The sequence below is a fragment of the Mastigoproctus giganteus genome, chromosome 7 (assembly GCF_048544385.1).
Source record: "Mastigoproctus giganteus isolate SK-2022 chromosome 7, ASM4854438v1, whole genome shotgun sequence".
Lineage (NCBI taxonomy): Eukaryota > Metazoa > Arthropoda > Arachnida > Uropygi > Thelyphonidae > Mastigoproctus > Mastigoproctus giganteus.
This window is the reverse complement of record NC_143581.1, coordinates 57,229,073-57,246,437: the sequence shown is the minus strand read 5'-3', so window position 1 is coordinate 57,246,437 and position 17,365 is coordinate 57,229,073. Positions and strand designations below refer to the sequence as shown.

Genomic DNA, 17,365 nt, shown 5'->3' with positions numbered 1-17,365 from the left:
ATGGAAGTGGAACAAGCCATGCAGAGACCTGTGTTTTCTTCAAATGTTTCATAATTATTTGTTGAATGGTTTCCTTATTAATGCACAGATCTTCTGAAATCATTCAGAGCATTGCACATTGGTGCAATGTGTAATGATTTCTTGCATCTTTTCAGTAACTCTGGCATTTGAACCATTTTTTTGCTGGGCTTTTTCATCATCATCCAGTGATTCTCTTCCAGGCAAAATAATTATGCAACTGAAACACATGTGAATGAAACACATTTCTCTTCATACACTTGCTTCATCATTTGAAAGGTTTCCCTGGCACTTTTGCTTCTTCAAACACAGAACTTGATGTTTGCTCTTGGTTCCATTGTCCATACATAACACAGAAACAGGAGACATGCAGTTCAGCTCACAGTACATTCTGAAATGGTGACAATTTCCACTGACCCCAACTGCAATGCTCGAGGAACAATCACTCTTTCATTTCACGTTTACTTTTAGCAGAAGGTAGCGGTAGCGCCAGCACTAGTCTCATAACATGTCTCATTTTCCAATTGCCGCCGCACTGTGTGTGTTCCCCCACCCTTTTAATGTAAACCCTAAACACAAAAAGTATCAGAAACTATAGCACTTAATACTATAAGAGAGTTGAAGATTGAAAAGATACAAGAAGATACTTGTTGACATTAGACTTAAATTTCTATACAAAGGGTACTAGGAAAGTTTTGCAATATGACGCAACAATGAATCACAGGAAGCTGCTTGTTGCTGCATGTTGAGACATGTTCATACGTGCATAGTAGCCGCCGCGCCAAGTCAATGGGCTCAGTTATTCATTAGTAGTGAGAGTGTAAAGTGCTTGCGATGGCATCGTGGTCACGAAATGAGATAAGGACAGTTTTGCGGTATAATTTCGTGCGTGGTTTAACCATAGACCAGTGCTTAGAAGAAATGACTCTTGCACTAGATGATGATTGTCCACATCGTACAACGATATTCAGGTGGTATAGAGAATTCCAAAGGGGAAATTTCACTCTGGAGGATTCTGAGAGGCCGGGAAGGCCACGAACGTCAGTTACGGAGGAAAACGTTACTCCTGTGAGGAAAATGCTTGACGAAAACAGGCGAGTGACCTACCAACAAATAGAGGATACTTTGGGCCTAAATGCACCAGCAATTCGTTCGATTCTGCAAGATCATTTGCACCTGAAGAAACTTTGTTCTCTCTGGGTGCCGCATCAACTGACTGAAGAGCAGATGACACGACGTGCGACTTGGTGCCGGGAGATGTTAAAAAAGTTTGATAAGGGACAATCTCGGTATGTGAACAACATCGTGACAGGTGACGAGACTTGGCTGTACTATTACGATCTGCCGACCAAGGCTCAAAACAAAGTTTGGGTCTTTGATGATGACGACACACCCGTAATTGTCAGAAAATCCCGATCTGTAAAGAAGAAAATGATAGCTGTATTTTTCAAATCGAGTGGAATTGTGGAACGTGTCGTTTTGGACACGCAGAAGACAGTCACAGCTAAGTGGTATACTGAACAATGCCTGCCTAAAGTCATTGGATCTATGAAGAACCTGCGGCCAAAGTCAAGAATGGACACCTGGTACCTCCATCACGATAATGCTCCAGGTCACCGTGCCAAAGCCTGCACCGAATATCTGACCACGACAGGACTGAAACTTCTCGAGCATCCTCCCTACAGTCCAGACCTTGCTCCCTGTGACTTTGCATTGTTCCCGCATGTGAAAATGAAGCTAAAAGGGAGGCGGTTTTCCAGTGATGAGGACCTTCTACGGGCTTGGGACAACGAGTGTGCTTTACTCCCTAGTGAAACTTGGCAGAACTGGTTTAAAGATTGGTTTCGGAGGATGGAGAAGTGTATTGAATGTAGAGGAAATTACTTTGAAAAAATTAAATAAACAAAGCTGTATTGCAAAACTTTCCTAGTACCCTTTGTATGTTGTACTTTTCCTGCAAATACATGTGAAGCAAGGTTGTTCCAGAAAATGGAAGTTTAAGGAATGAATGAGGAAGAAGAAAAGTTGGTTCTGTGAGTTTGAAATTGGACAGTAAAAGGATGCTGAATGGTTGTGGCACATGTTCCAACCTGTTTTTCAGAAGAGAGAGAGGGGGAATTATAGAAACCAATTTACAAAAAGAAGAGGCATGCATGCAGCAGAAACAGAACATCTATGAGACAGAGTGGAGAGTCTTTGTAAGATACGGGTCATTAATTAAACTAACTGACTTCTTTTGAATGGAGTCTAGAAGCGTGAAAGAGATTATAGGAGCACCACCCAAGATGTGGGAAAAATATTCCATAGTAGGGCAGATTTGAGAGATGTACAGTGTAAGTAGCTGTTTAGAAGAAAAGTAATGCTGGGAATGAAAGAGACAACCCAGTTTTTTTAGATGCAGAGGAAGCAATATTTGTGATGTGCTAATGCCAAGGGAAATTAGAAATCAGGGTAATCCCTAATAGAATGTCATCTAATATGTCATCTTCTCTAGAAATCGGAGTATCATTGAAGATAAGCATGGGGGCAGAAGAATCCTTTGGGCAAGATATAAGAATGGACTGAGTTTTGGACAGTTCAAATTAACTAAGTTACACCCTTGCCCAATTGGAGAATTACCTAGAGATCAACGTGTAAGGAATGTTGATGATGGTGGAGATCTGAGAAGTTGAAGTTTTTTTGTGCAGGGAAAGGTTTCTCAAACTGGAAGGTGGAATGCAATCTGCAATCATCAGCAAAATTATGGAGAGGACTGCCAGTCAATGGGAGAAGGTAATTAATATATATAAAAAAGAAAAGATGGGACTAAACCTTGTGGAATTTAGAAGATACAGAGTCATCTACCATCACCTGGAGATGAGCAGTCAGAGAGAAAACTGGATACCCAATTACAAAAAACAGCCAGCAATCCATAAGATGGAAACTTATTCAAAAGTTCTTTATTCCAAACATGATCAAAAGCCTTTGAAATGTCTAGAGCAAATGCTTGAGTTTCACCAACCTCGACCACTGAATTTGTCCATTCATGTGTAACATATCACGAGAGGATAAACATCAGAATCCATATTGGCAACTGTTGATCAGATGGAAGGTTACTATATAATTTAGGAGTTGGCAGTTAATGAATTTCACCATTATGTTAGAAAGCGGGAAATTCAAAAGATTGTTACATGCAACATATCACAATCTTTTCTTGAACAGACATAGCACATTTATTGGGAAACCAAGATTTATATAAAGGATGAGATTTTAGGGTGGAGTGTGGAATAAAGGATTCCATCTCTACAAGAATAATTTCACTGACATGATATGAGCAAACACTGACATCAGAAGAATTAAAAGAGTAATTCAACCAAGGTAACAAAGAACAGAAATCTCACGGGGCATCTTATTTTGCATTCTTTTAATGCCTACAGCACGAGGCTGAGAATGGCCATGACAGAAAGGCTCCATTAGAGAAGACACCATCACTAAGTTGTGATCTAAGGTGACCAGAGAACCACTCACCTTGACTGTGTACTTGGCAAGGTCGTTTGTGAGAAAAATGTGTTAGCTCTGTGGTCAGGACTTTCAAGTATTCTGGTAGGTAACGGAACAATCTATGCAAAGTCATTAATAACTGCAAAACCCTCAGCTGGGCCCTGCTAGCTAATTGGGGTTTCTGTCAGAAAGAGTAAGTGTAAGTTTGTTCTATTCACAATTTATTCATTAAAAAGAAAAGGTGGAGAGGACATGTTGTATGAAGTATTGAAAATTTTGGATATGACATACACAAAGCAAGAATATACTCAGCTCCTTGACAACATGTCCTCATCAATACTCTCCACATAAACTACTCAGACTCCCTCCAGTCACTATTTGGCAAAGCAGAGGCAGCAAGATTATACACTAGCTGATCTGGATGCCTCCTAGAGAGTTACCAATAGGTTTGGCCCCATGGACCATCTAGCAGCTGGACTGTGAACACTGCCTTAGAGTTGTACCCTCAAAATGTAACGAAGATCTGATCTTCCCATAATTCCCATCTTTACCTCAAAAGACATGAATCATACTGCATTGGAGGAATGAAGTGTTTACACCACTTCATGCCTCCTCCAATAAGAAAAGTCATGGTAACACACCAGTTGATGACAGTCATCTATCTCCTAGTATGGGCTGGTAACACAGAGGGGCAGCATTCCTCTATGTGGTGTAGACATCAACACACTTGACCCCAGCTTATGTTGGTTTACACCTTAGTGGCCATCTTCAATATACTAGGTGCATATTTCAGAACTTGCACACAGAGGTATCCAGGGTTGCACTGTGAAGGTGCAAGCAGAGGATTTGGCTGTTACAGAATGACTAGACTTCACTGAAATTCAGTTCACTTGAATTAAGTGCCACCTGAATATCAGTTCCATCAGCATTTTAAAATCCCAGACAGCAAGCAATAGCTTGTCACACCTGAGAGAATCTGTGACAGCTTCAAGGACCTCAAATTTTAAATATAACCCATTCTTTTAGTTTGCCCCAGAAGTTGTGTGCCACTTTTTTGGGGGATTAATGATTGAAATAAATTTTACATTTGTTATTTCAATCATTAATAACAAATTTTAAATTTGTTATTTCAATCTTTTAATTTCACCCACTGCGATTCTGTTTTTACAAGTACAAAGGTGAACATTATAAAATAATAAGGTTTTCTCTTAATATTTCATAAATTCTTGACTTTGACTAGTATTTGTGGTCAGGCCTTCTCAACAAACTTGTTCAAGGTCTAGGTGTGGTGCCACTACAAAAAATTTGTCAGAAACTGGCGACTAACTTTTTGAAGTTAGTTGTCAGTTTCTGACACCTTATTTCTTCATTGAAAATCCCACAAATGCTGTAAATTATCATGAAACTAAAAATGCAGAATCAAATGCTAACAAGTCTAACTGTTATGAAAATGAATTTTAGCATCTTATGCTCTTTCAACTCTTTTACTCCATCCACACAACCTAAATCCTTTTAAAAAATAAAGTTTTTTTCACACAAACAGGAAATTACTGTAACAATCAGTGATTATTCAAATGGAAACAACAAATGTAAAACATATTCAGAACAACAGGGTGAGATTATCACTATTGCAACAATAAAAATTCCCTCCCTTCTCTCTATGTGCACAAGTAAAAAAAAAAAAAAAAACACAAAGTGCTCGCTTTGTTCACATTTCATTTTTGAACAGCGTGAAAAAATGCACAAATGTGTGGTTCTTGGTTTAAATGTATACAAGGAATGGATTCCAAATAAAACACTCAGAATAGGTACACATAGAAAGTAAATATGCAGGGGTAATGTACCCAATACTACTGTATACACATCACGTGGTATTATAACTTCTTAATATTACTACTGAGTGAAAAACCAGTAATACAAGATCTGTTGACAGCACTTCGCATCAAGTGCATCTGAAATTGTGTTTTCTGTTGTGACAGTTATTGTAGTTCCTGTTTAATATGGACAATGATTACACCAATGCAGAGTATGCAAACATGTATTTCACATATGGTAAAACTAATGGCAGTGCATTGGAGGTTACATATTTGTACCACAAAGCTTTTCCCAATCAAATACCCCCAGACAGCTGTACTTTTTCTAGGATCCACAGCATCTAAGAGAGCACGGATGTTTTTCACTCCACTACTGTATTGTACCCCTACCAATAATACTGCATTGCAATCAACACATTCAAGTTCTCAGTGCAAATGACTACCAACCAAGAATCAACTTCAGCCAATGTACGCTGCAGAATCAGAAATCCTGCATTCGCGAGTAACGAATTTTTCACAGGTGACACATCTTTTTCACTTGAGATGGTATTTTTAATTTTCACAGTTGCCATTTTTAGGACGAAGATAATTCAAATGCCACTGCTCAGTTGCAACATTAGTTTTCATTGAATGTGCGGGCAGGTATCCTAGGAGACCATCTAATAGAACTACATATTCTCCCTAACATACTTACATGAGCTTCATACTTCCACTTCCTGAAAAGTGATCTACCAACACATCTGGAGGATGTTCCTCTTCAGCAGCATCAAATAATCTGGTTTATGCATGATGGTGCACCAGCACATTTTTCTTCACTTGTGAGAGAACATCCGAGTGAAAGATACTGCACAATGGCTAGTATGAGGTGGGCCCATGGCCGGGTCTCCTAAATCCCACAGATTTTTGTATCTGGGGCTATTTGAAAGCTCTAGTACATTCATCACTTGCCAATGTGATGGAAGAACTACAACAGCACGTTCAATATGGCTGTAAGCAAATCAGAGATGTCCTAGGGATTTTTGAAAAAGTACACTTCCCAATGATGAGAAGACTGCATTTCTGCATTTGGATGAATAGGCAACATTTTGAACATCTGCTCTATAAGATGCACACATAAGGTATTTTGAAATGATCTATCCAAATTGTAAAACTGTTTTTGGTAAAAATATGAAGATTATGTTTTGCATTTCATCCCTCATATTCACAAAAGCAATACCATGAAACATGAACACTTTTGAGTTAATAGTCACTTCTCGAGTAATCCACCTAAACCAAAATGCTGTTTAACTCAGACACGGCTAATTTGCAGACACGTTTACTGAGCATTTTTCACTCATTTTGAAGTGTTCACTCCCCCAACAATATTTTTTCAGGGGGAAAATCATTTTTTAAGCACCTTGTATATTCTTTCTTCAATATGAATTGGTATCTACTAACAAAATTTCGGCGCCTCCGTAGCCAGGTGGGAAGGAGCAGCAGTGCGTAGCACACGCTTCTTGATTAGACCGGGGTTCGAGCCCGTCACCACCAAATATGGAGGATGCGGAAAGGTCAAGGAATGACCACCGCATATCCCGGAGCAATATGGCCTTAGTTGCTAATGCTCCTAAAAACCAAACAACAAACAAACTAACAAAATTTCACAGAAATTCAATTTATCTATTGGCAACTGAGTTATAAACTTCCAAAAATTAGTTCAAATTAAATCTTTGTGACCACTTTTGTTTACATTCAAAGAGAAAAAAGTGTGCACTGTTCTGAAAAAAATTATACCTTCTTTCATGTATGGGAAATTTATCTATTAAGTAGTTGTGTTAGAAGCATTTTAAAATTGCAGCCATGACAAAACGTACGTACATGCATGCGCGCGTGCATGTGTGTGTGTGTGTGTGAGATTAAAGCTGCTACAAATCTTATTTCAGTGTTGGAAACTAGGTAATCTAATTGACAAGAAAGAAAGAAAAAACGTAGTAAAAAATTTTTGTCAACTTTGACACTTATGAGTGTTAAAAATTAGAATCTTGCAAACCACAAGAACCAAGCAGAATTAAAAATTGATTCCATTACTACCAAGATTATATTATATTAGTTATTTAAAAATTAATTAAATTAATTAATTATTTAAAAAAATTAATTATTCCAAATTTCTCTATGAAATACATACATTGTATTCAGTGAAGTAATCATATACTTTTCAGACTGTGAAAAGATAAATACCACCACTTTGCTAATTGGAGGTTTGAAGTGGTAAACATGTTTAGTCGTTAGAGCAAAGTTTCCAATATCCCCTCCCTCCCTCCTTCCTTCCTTCAACCCATGCATATCAAAAGATATCAAAACTATAGGTTTTGATATCTTTTGTGTTTGGAGGCTTCATATATATATATATATATATATATATATATATATATATACAGGGTGTCTCAAAAATAATGGTACAAACGTTTAGGGGAGGTAGGTAAGATCTAAAGGAATGTGAATCACATAGGAACCCATAACCGGAAACATCACTGTAGCCAGTAGATGGCGCTGTTCATCAGTTCGCGGGAGGGAAAATTTCTGGTTTACTCATTCAAGCAGTAGTTGCCGCACGAAGAGCATGGATCGATATACGAACTGTGAGCTGGCAGACTTGCACCTATTGTATGGATTAGCAGAAGGCAATGGACGAGCTGCTCAACGAATTTATGGAGAACGCTTCTCAGACAGACATGTACCGGATCACCGTTTGTTTGTGTGTGAGCATCAAAATTTGTGCGATTATGGGTCATTTAGAGATAACAGGAGTAGTGCGGGTAGACCACGTTCGATGCGAACTTCTGCCATGGAAAAAAGTGTGTTGAATGCCATCCAGAATAATCCTACTACTAGCACATGTGCCGTTGCCTCTGCCTTAGGAGTGTCTTGTTGCAGTGTACAGCGTGTGTGGCACCACCATTCCTTACACCCCTTTCATCTCCAAAGGGTTCAGTTACTGCTCCCCACAAGATCATCCAGCATGTGTGGCTTTTGCGCAGTGGTTTCTCTGAGGAAGTGTTCAAGACTTGAATTTTGCAGCCTATGTTTTGGTCACGGATGAGGCTTATTTCACTTGGGAAGGCTTATTCAATCAGCACAATGCTCATGTATGGGCTCATGACAACCCACACGGTGTGCCCTCCTATGCGGCACAACATTGCTTTGCAATAAATGTGTGGGCAGGTATGGTCGGTGACTGCTTAGTCGGACCATACCTGTTACCATCCCGCATTAACTCCGCTAAATATCGGATCTTTCTTGAACAAGTTCTACCAAGGTTACTTGGCGATGTTCCAGCAAATGTGAGACGCAACATTTGGTTTCAACATGACGGGGTGCCTGCCCATTATGAAAGGTGTGTTTGTGACCATTTGAACAGGCGTTTTGGGCGTCGATGGGATGGCCTTGGTGTACCCGTTGCCTGGCTCCCCACGCTCACCTGATTTATCGAGCCTTGATTTCTTTCTTTGGGAGGGCCCTCAAATCTGTTGTGTATGAATCGTCTGTGGAGACGGAAATGGATCTCGTGGCGAGACTCGTCTGCGTTGCTGCTACTGTCAAAGAAACTCCAGGTGTGCTTGTCCGTGTCCGCCAATCCATGCTGCATCGGTGTCACGCATGCATCGCGTCTCATGGTGGAACCTTCGAGCATCTGTTGTAATATCATGAAATGCATCCATCTCTTACTCCATTGTTAATATTATGTGAAATAAATGTTTGCCACTAATTACTGTCTCGTGTCATTTCTGCTTCTTGTGCCTCTGCTACTACTTTCCTGTGACGTTTCCGGTTATGGATTCCTATGCGATTCACATTCCTTTAGATGTTACCTACCTCCCCTAAACATTTGTACCAATATTTTTGAGACACCCTGTATATATATAGGGACGAATCTCTCAAGACCACACAAGTCACAAAAAATTAATGTCTCATAAAAATACAGAGTAATTAGATACCAAAGAAATATTTAACACAAACAATAATATAAGATGTTAACTTAAACCAATCACCTGTATGGATACGCCTATGCCGTGTCAGTTTGTCTTTTCGGTAGAAACCTCGTCCACAAAAATCACAAGGAAATGGTCTCTCCCCTGTGTGGATCATGGAATGGCGTGTTAGATGATTCTTTTGGGAGAAGCTTTTTCCACAGACATCACAGTGGAAGGGTTTATCACCTGTATGAGTACGCATATGGTCCAACAACTTACAACGGTAGCTAAAACCACTTCCACAGATGTCACAGGAACAAGACTTCTCACCATGAGCTGCACGGACATGAATGCGTACTCTTTCTGCAGAAGCAAAAAACTTCCCACATATCTCACATGGCACCGTCTTCTCTCCTTTGGTATGGGCTGAAAGATGGGCTTGCAGCTCAGATGCAGCTTTAAATGGGACCTTACATGACGGACATGGCCATAACTTATCTTTATCATCATCTTCTTGTTTCACTAAGTTTGATGGAATTACTTTCATTCCTCCATCAATACCAGGAAAGGCAGGTGGTGCTGAAGCAGCGGCAGCAAGTAGATTTCTGGCAGAAGCAAAGTCACTATGAGTTGCATTATGAGGTTGGACCTTCACCCCACTGCGATTGTTGGGTTTAGATTTGACAGAGTCTTCAGGGTGTTGCAGTGGTGGTGTTGCACTGGCGGCAGCAGCATGGAAATTAGCCAAATGAGGACGTGGATCAAAGCCTTAAAACAAAAAAGGAAAGTTTTTTCATATGTATTTATCATAACCTGTATCTCTCTCTAAATAAAGTTAATTAAAAATCATATTTTTAATTAATTGCAGTTTAAGCATAAATTTGCAAATACCAATTTGAAAATATAATGTATGAATGTAAACCATTCTGGTGACCTCAATCTATACTGAAACATTTTTACATTAATCAGAAGGAACATATACTCATCAATATCTCAAACATTTCATATAATCCCCCACTGCTAACAAATAATGCAGAGTGTCACCATTATCTGGATAAACTACCATATAAATGGTGATTTCACTGTGAAAAATTAAAATTAACTTTATGTAATGCAAATAACTTTACTGGCAAGTACATCACTATCTAAAATAATCATGGCAACCATTAAAGATGAAAAGCTCTGTTACATAGAAAGGTTGGCTGTAGTTCTGGTGCCACATTTGACTAATGATGTGTGTATTGTGAGACTATGTCCATGCAACACAAAAAATGTACAGCCTACTGTAATAAAGTTATTTACAACTTCACTGCTTGCAACTACAGTGAAGTTGTAACCACATCTGGGTGCACATGCTTACTGAGTATGCAGAGAAATTTATTATTAATAGTATTCAACCAGGAATGATTAATAATTCTGATGATGCTGACTGATTTAATTTGCAACCTATAGTAAGAACATATTCCATCAGAAATTTAGGCCTTTATTTATACAATTATCAAAGAAAATTATCTAAAAAGCATGAAACATTAAGAAAAGCTTTGGCTGATTAGTCTTGCATTTCCTACTTGCTCTATAGTATTTTTTATATTGAATATACACCACAATACTAAAATGCAATATATATATATATATATATATAGTGTGTGTGTGCACACACACATCACCAAGTCACATTTTTTTTTTTTTTTTTTTTTTTTTTAATTAAATAAAACCTCACCAATTCAAATCCTGTATAATTTGGACTGCATTCTTCTTTATGTGTGTATTTTATTTATGCAGGCAAGATTTTTTCTAAAAGAGAATTTAATTATACATAGTATTACTAGGTAATGCACTCACACATCCTTCCACTGAACTTTTGATGGCAATATAAAGTGCCTTTTCTTACCTCCCAGTACTGCAGTCCTCATACAATTTACAGATCAGGGAGTCATACTTAACTGTAAATGTTTGTATCAGAAAAAATAACTGGGTGTCTAATTTCTTTTAACAATTCTGACAGTGAACAGAACACTTGAAAAGACAGTGACTAATAATAAAAATTACAACATAAAAAGTGCTATTTAAAAATGGGCTGCAAGCTTCAATGAAGTAAAGAAGAGTACAATAGTAAGGGCACAGAAAAAGCTATTAAATGACGACTACGTCCTTATTGATTTAGATGTAATTAAAGATGAAAAGTTTCCAAATGTAATGTACAACAATGATGAAAAGAATATTAATTTGAGGCTGTAAGAATGTTGCTGAAGAAGATGGGGCTATATATCATATGATGAGAAAAAAAAAATAGCACAAACAGTTTGGAGGGAGGGGTGATCTATAGATGAAGCAGAAATCAAAAAAAAAATAGTAAAGAATAAAAATTTTAATTACAAGAAGCCAAAAGATGCCTCAGTAGTACATGTATTGAATTTGCTAATTCTAAAAAAGAATTTTAAAATTATTTTCTACACCCTAAGGGAATGAAAATAACAATAATATAACGAAACCTGTATTCAATAAAACCTCTGGTTTCTTCAAAAAAGATAACATGACCGTGGAAAGACCATCTACATCATATTAAATTTGCAGTTATTAATATTTAGCAAATTCGAGTTTAAAAAACATTATTTGTGTTCTCTTAGACTTGAACTCTTTGTATACAATTCTGAGAATAAAAACATTTTCACAAAATTTGGTTTTTACCTTTTCATTATACAAAGGGTACTAGGAAAGTTTTGCAATATGACGCAACAATGAATCACAGGAAGCTGCTTGTTGCTGCATGTTGAGACATGTTCATACGTGAATAGTAGCCGCCGCGCCAAGTCGATGGGCTCAGTTATTCATTAGCAGTGAGAGTGTAAAGTGCTTGCGATGGCATCGTGGTCACGAAATGAGATAAGGACAGTTTTGCGGTATAATTTCGTGCGTGGTTTAACCATAGACCAGTGCTTAAAAGAAATGACTCTTGCACTAGATGATGATTGTCCACATCGTACAACGATATTCAGGTGGTATAGAGAATTCCAAAGGGGAAATTTCACTCTGGAGGATTCTGAGAGGCCGGGAAGGCCACGAACGTCAGTTACGGAGGAAACCGTTACTGCTGTGAGGAAAATGTTTGACGAAAACAGGCGAGTGACCTACCAACAGACAGAGGATACTTTGGGCCTAAATGTACCAGCAATTCGTTCGATTCTGCAAGATCATTTGCACGTGAAGAAACTTTGTTCTCTCTGGGTGCCGCATCAACTGACTGAAGAGCAAATGACACGACGTGTGACTTGGTGCCGGGAGATGTTAAAAAAGTTTGATGAGGGACAATCTCGGTATGTGAACAACATCGTGACAGGTGACGAGACTTGGCTGTACTATTACGATCTGCCGACCAAGGCTCAAAACAAAGTTTGGGTCTTTGATGATGACGACACACCCGTAATTGTCAGAAAATCCCGATCTGTAAAGAAGAAAATGATAGCTGTATTTTTCAAATCGAGTGGAATTGTGGAACGTGTCGTTTTGGACACGCAGAAGACAGTCACAGCTAAGTGGTATACTGAACAATGCCTGCCTAAAGTCATTGGATCTATGAAGAACCTGCGGCCAAAGTCAAGAATGGACACCTGGTACCTCCATCACGAAAATGCTCCAGCTCACCGCGCCAAAGCCTGCATATTTGACCACAACAGGACTGAAACTTCTCAAGCGCCCTCCCTACAGTCCAGACCTTGCTCCCTGCGACTTTGCACTGTTCCCGCATGTGAAAATGAAGCTAAAAGGGAGGCGGTTTTCCAGTGATGTGGACCTTCTACGGGCTTGGGACAACGAGTGTGCTTTACTCCCTAGTGAAACTTGGCAGAACTGGTTTAAAGATTGGTTTCGGAGGATGGAGAGGTGTATTGAATGTGAAGGAAATTACTTTGAAAAAATTAAATAAACAAAGCTGTATTGCAAAACTTTCCTAGTACCCTTTGTATTTATGTTCAAACACTATCTAAATTAACATTAGGTTGCTGGACTGTGAAATTTTTGTTTTTATGAATGTGAAAATATTTATAAATAAATATTTGCAAGTCATAGTCTGATATTAACCTAGGGATCTATAGCTTGAAATATACTAATTTTGAGCTTTATGCTATCCCCTTTCACTAATTTGGAGAATTTCACTATCCCTTTCCCCTAGTAGTCCAATTCATTGGGATTTACTGTAACTGACAGTACTATGGTGCTAAATTCTTCTACTTTGTACTGATCTAACTTATTTACTAGAAAACTATTCGAATTCACTATAATTCACTATAATATGCAGTCACATACAATAAAACCTCAAATACAGCACTTTAAAAATGTTTCTTTCTTTCTCTTTTTCTCTCTGTCTCTCTCTCTCTCTCTCTCTCTCTCTCTCTCTCACACACACACACACACACACACTAATCGACTTTCCTGTGCTTCGCTGAGTGTTACATAATACTATCAGAAATAAATTTTACCTTAGCTCCACAAAGCAATGTAGTTCTGACCAGGGTTGCCAGCTTTCAAAAAAAAATCCTCAAGTACGACAGTCATTTTATTTAAGCATGTAACATAACAAAAGTTCCCAATATTTTTAATTTTACGAGTTGATAATCAGCAGAAAAAATAAGTTAATGTGCATTCATAAAAAAAAAAAAAAAAGAAATAAAAACAATTATTCCTATATATATATATATATATATGTATGCAGGGTGATTCACTACCAGTGCGACAAACTTGCAGGAGGTGTAGGGGGCACAAAGACGAATCGGAATCACATAGCATTGCAGGGTCCGAAATGCCTTCATCATGCGGTAGAGGACGTTGAACGGGAGGCTGCGTGAACAGTGATCCAATTGGAAGTCAGCATTTGCGAACTGGTTCCCGAAGCAGTAGGATGGACGAGTATTCAAACATTGAACTGGCCAACATGCACCTCGCGTATAGAGCTGTGGACTGTAACGGGCACGCCGCTCTGCGCCTGTACCAGGAATGTTTCCCGCACAGGCGTACTCCTTGTCATACGATTTTCGCACGTGTGCACAGAAGGTTACGTGAGACTGGTTGTTTCACAAGAGCGAACGACGAGGACACCAGACAATGAGGAGAATGTCCAATGTCTTGCAGAAGGCAATCTGAGTAAGAGTACTCGAGCGATAGGCCAACGATTGGGTATTTCCCAATCCACTGTAGAGAGGATACTGTCAACAAACCAAATGAGTTCATACCATCTGCAACGGGTCCAATCATTGGAGCCTGCGGATTATCCACTCCGGAGGACTTTTGCTACTTGGTTTCTTCAACAGAAACGGTTCGCAAATGCTGACTTCCAGCGGGATCGCTGTTCATGCGACCTCCCGTTCAACGTCCTCTACCGCATGACGAAGGCATTTCGGACCCTGCAATGCTATGTGATTCCGATTCCTCTTTGTGCCCCCTACACCTCCTGCAAGTTTGTTGCACTGGTAGTGAATCACCCTGTATATATATAAAGGCATATATAAATGAATATTATTATATGTAACCCCTTAATGGTAATGTTTAAATAAAAAGTTACATAGAAGGTATTCAGTTGATGAAATGGTTTCAGTAAATGAAAGAATAATGAGTCAGGTATGACAGATGCACCTAAAAGCACAAAGCAGCATTCAAGGATGCAAGAGTATATATAAGTTTGTATTAATATATTGAATAAAGTGTGCATAAATGGATGTAAAAGTTACACAAAGTGCCGGTAACTAGAAGGGTGAGGATAGTTGAAAAAGAAGTGTAGTAGATGTGAAAGGTGAAATATTCTTTCAACTTTCACATATCTGATGATGAAGCCGCATAGCTTCGAAACGATCGTCTGGGTGGTGGTACCGCTGAAAATAAATAACAGTAGTCTCCTCTATTATAAGCGTTATTTATTTGAAGTAATGCAATAGTAGCTATCTCGTTGTGAAGGCAGCCACAATATGAGATACAATTAAAACGATGCCCTCTATGCTACATACGTAGTTCAAGTTTATGGGTTAACTATGGCGTATTTACACCGATACTATATAATTAATACAAACATATACACTTGGTCGTCGACTTACGACCTATGCGACTTACGACCGTCCGCGACTAGGCATAGAAACGAAGGCATGTACAGTATCGCTAAATAAAAGATGAAACATTACAGTATTTAAACTGAAAAATAAAAGATGATAAAAATTTAAAAGATTATAAAAATAAATTATAAAGATGATAAAAAGATTAGAAAGGTTAAAAAATACTGTTAATAAATATATGGCCGACATACGACCAGATCGACTTACGACCTGTCAGTCAGAACAGAAGTCGGTCGTAAGTCGACGACCAACTGTGTATATATATATATATATATATATATTTTTTTTTTTTATGTGAACCCCAAAGACGAGAGGTATTAGAACCTATAGTACTTAGTACCGTGCTTGGGTTGGAGGTTGAGAAGACGAAAGAAGATATTTGTTGACATTGGACTTGAACTTCTGTAGATTGTAATTTTCAGGAAATACGTATGAAGGAAGGTTGTTCCAGAAAACGGCAGTTGAATGAATAAATGAGGAAGATGAAAAGTTGGTTCTGTGGGTTTGAAGTTGGACAGTAAATGGATGTTGGCTGGTGGCAGCACGTGTTCGGACTGTTTTGAAAGAGAGAGAGCGGGATTTATAGAAGCCAATTCAGAAGAACAGTGCCCATGGAAGTATCTGCAGAAGAGGCATGAAGCAGAAACAGTATGTCTATGAGAAAGCAAGTGGAGAGACTCTGTTAGAGATGAATCATTAATTAACCTAACTGCCCTCTTCTGAATGGAATCAAAAAGCCTGAGAGAGGTTTTGGGGGGCACCGCCCCAAATGTGGGAACAATATTCCATGGCAGGGCAGATTTGCGATTTATACAGAGTGAGCAGCTGTTTGGAAGAAAAGTAACGCCGAGAGCGAAAGAGAAAACCAAGTTTTTTTAGATGCAGAGGAAGCAATATTTGTAATGTGCTTGTGCCAAGAGAGAGATTAGAAGTCAGGGTAATCCACAAAAGAGATATATCATTTTGCCTAGAAATCGGAGTGTCACTAAAGATAAGCATAGGAGCAGAAGAATCCTTTTTGCGAGATATAAGACAAGACTGAGTTTTAGAAGGATTGAAATCAACTAAGTTGTCTTTGCCCCACTGTAGAATTACCTGAAGATTGGCATTTAAGGAATTGGTAGCAGATTTTCGAGAAGTTGAAGCTAATTGAGCAGGACAAGGTTTCTCAAAATGGAAAGTGGAATGCAATATGCCATCATCGGCAAAACTATGGATAGGATTTCCAGTCAATGGAAGAAGGTCATTAATATACAAGAGGAAAAGAGTGGGGGACAGAACTGAACCTTGGGGGACACCGGCATTAGTGGAGAAGTTAGAAGACAGAAAGCCATCTACCATGACCATCAGTGAGCGATCACAGAGAAAACTGTATAACCAATTACTAAAAACAGTTGGCAAACCACAAGATGGAAGCTTGTTTAGAAGACCTTTATGCCAAACACAATCAAAAGCCTTTGAGATGTCAAGAGCAACTACTTGTGTTTCACCGAACCTCTCCATTGAATTAGTACATAAATGGGTAACATAAGCCAGAATATCACAAGTGGATCGACATTGACGGAATCCATACTGGCGATCGTTGATCAGACGGAAGGTTTCTAGTAGTTTAAGAGTTGGCGGTTAATCGATTTCTCCATTACTTTAGAAAGAGTAAAAGTAATTGCAATGGGACGATAATTGGATGGGAGGGATTTGTCACCCTTTTTAATAACTGGCTGGATATGAGAAAATTTCCAAGCAGAAGGAAAAACCCTTTGAAATAAGAAAGTGAAAAAAGGCGGCAAAGAATAGGAGTAAGTTCCGGAGTAAGTTCATATAGTAAGCACTGGTTATAGTGATCATTGGTTATTAGAATCAGCTGCTCAAAAGAATAAAATTTCAAAGAACCGATCCAAATCAATAAAATTTACTATACTTTCATTGTTTATTAGAATCACATTTTTGGTTATAAGAATCAGTTTTGAATGCCTCTGTGATATTTTTCTAAAGCACATTTCTGGAGGTC

General features: G+C 38.5%; 1 protein-coding gene across 3 annotated transcripts in view; it reads right to left on the bottom strand.

Moving 5' to 3' along the window:
- LOC150082919 (uncharacterized) overlaps positions 1-17,365 on the bottom strand; it is a 207,076-nt gene that overhangs the window by 30,538 nt on the left and 159,173 nt on the right. For all 3 annotated transcript variants that reach the window (XM_090377679.1, XM_090377680.1, XM_090377681.1), the window contains one exon: positions 9,341-10,030. In XM_090377679.1, the coding sequence (XP_090233805.1) occupies positions 9,341-10,030 (690 nt within the window). The remainder of the gene's footprint in view (positions 1-9,340; positions 10,031-17,365) is intronic.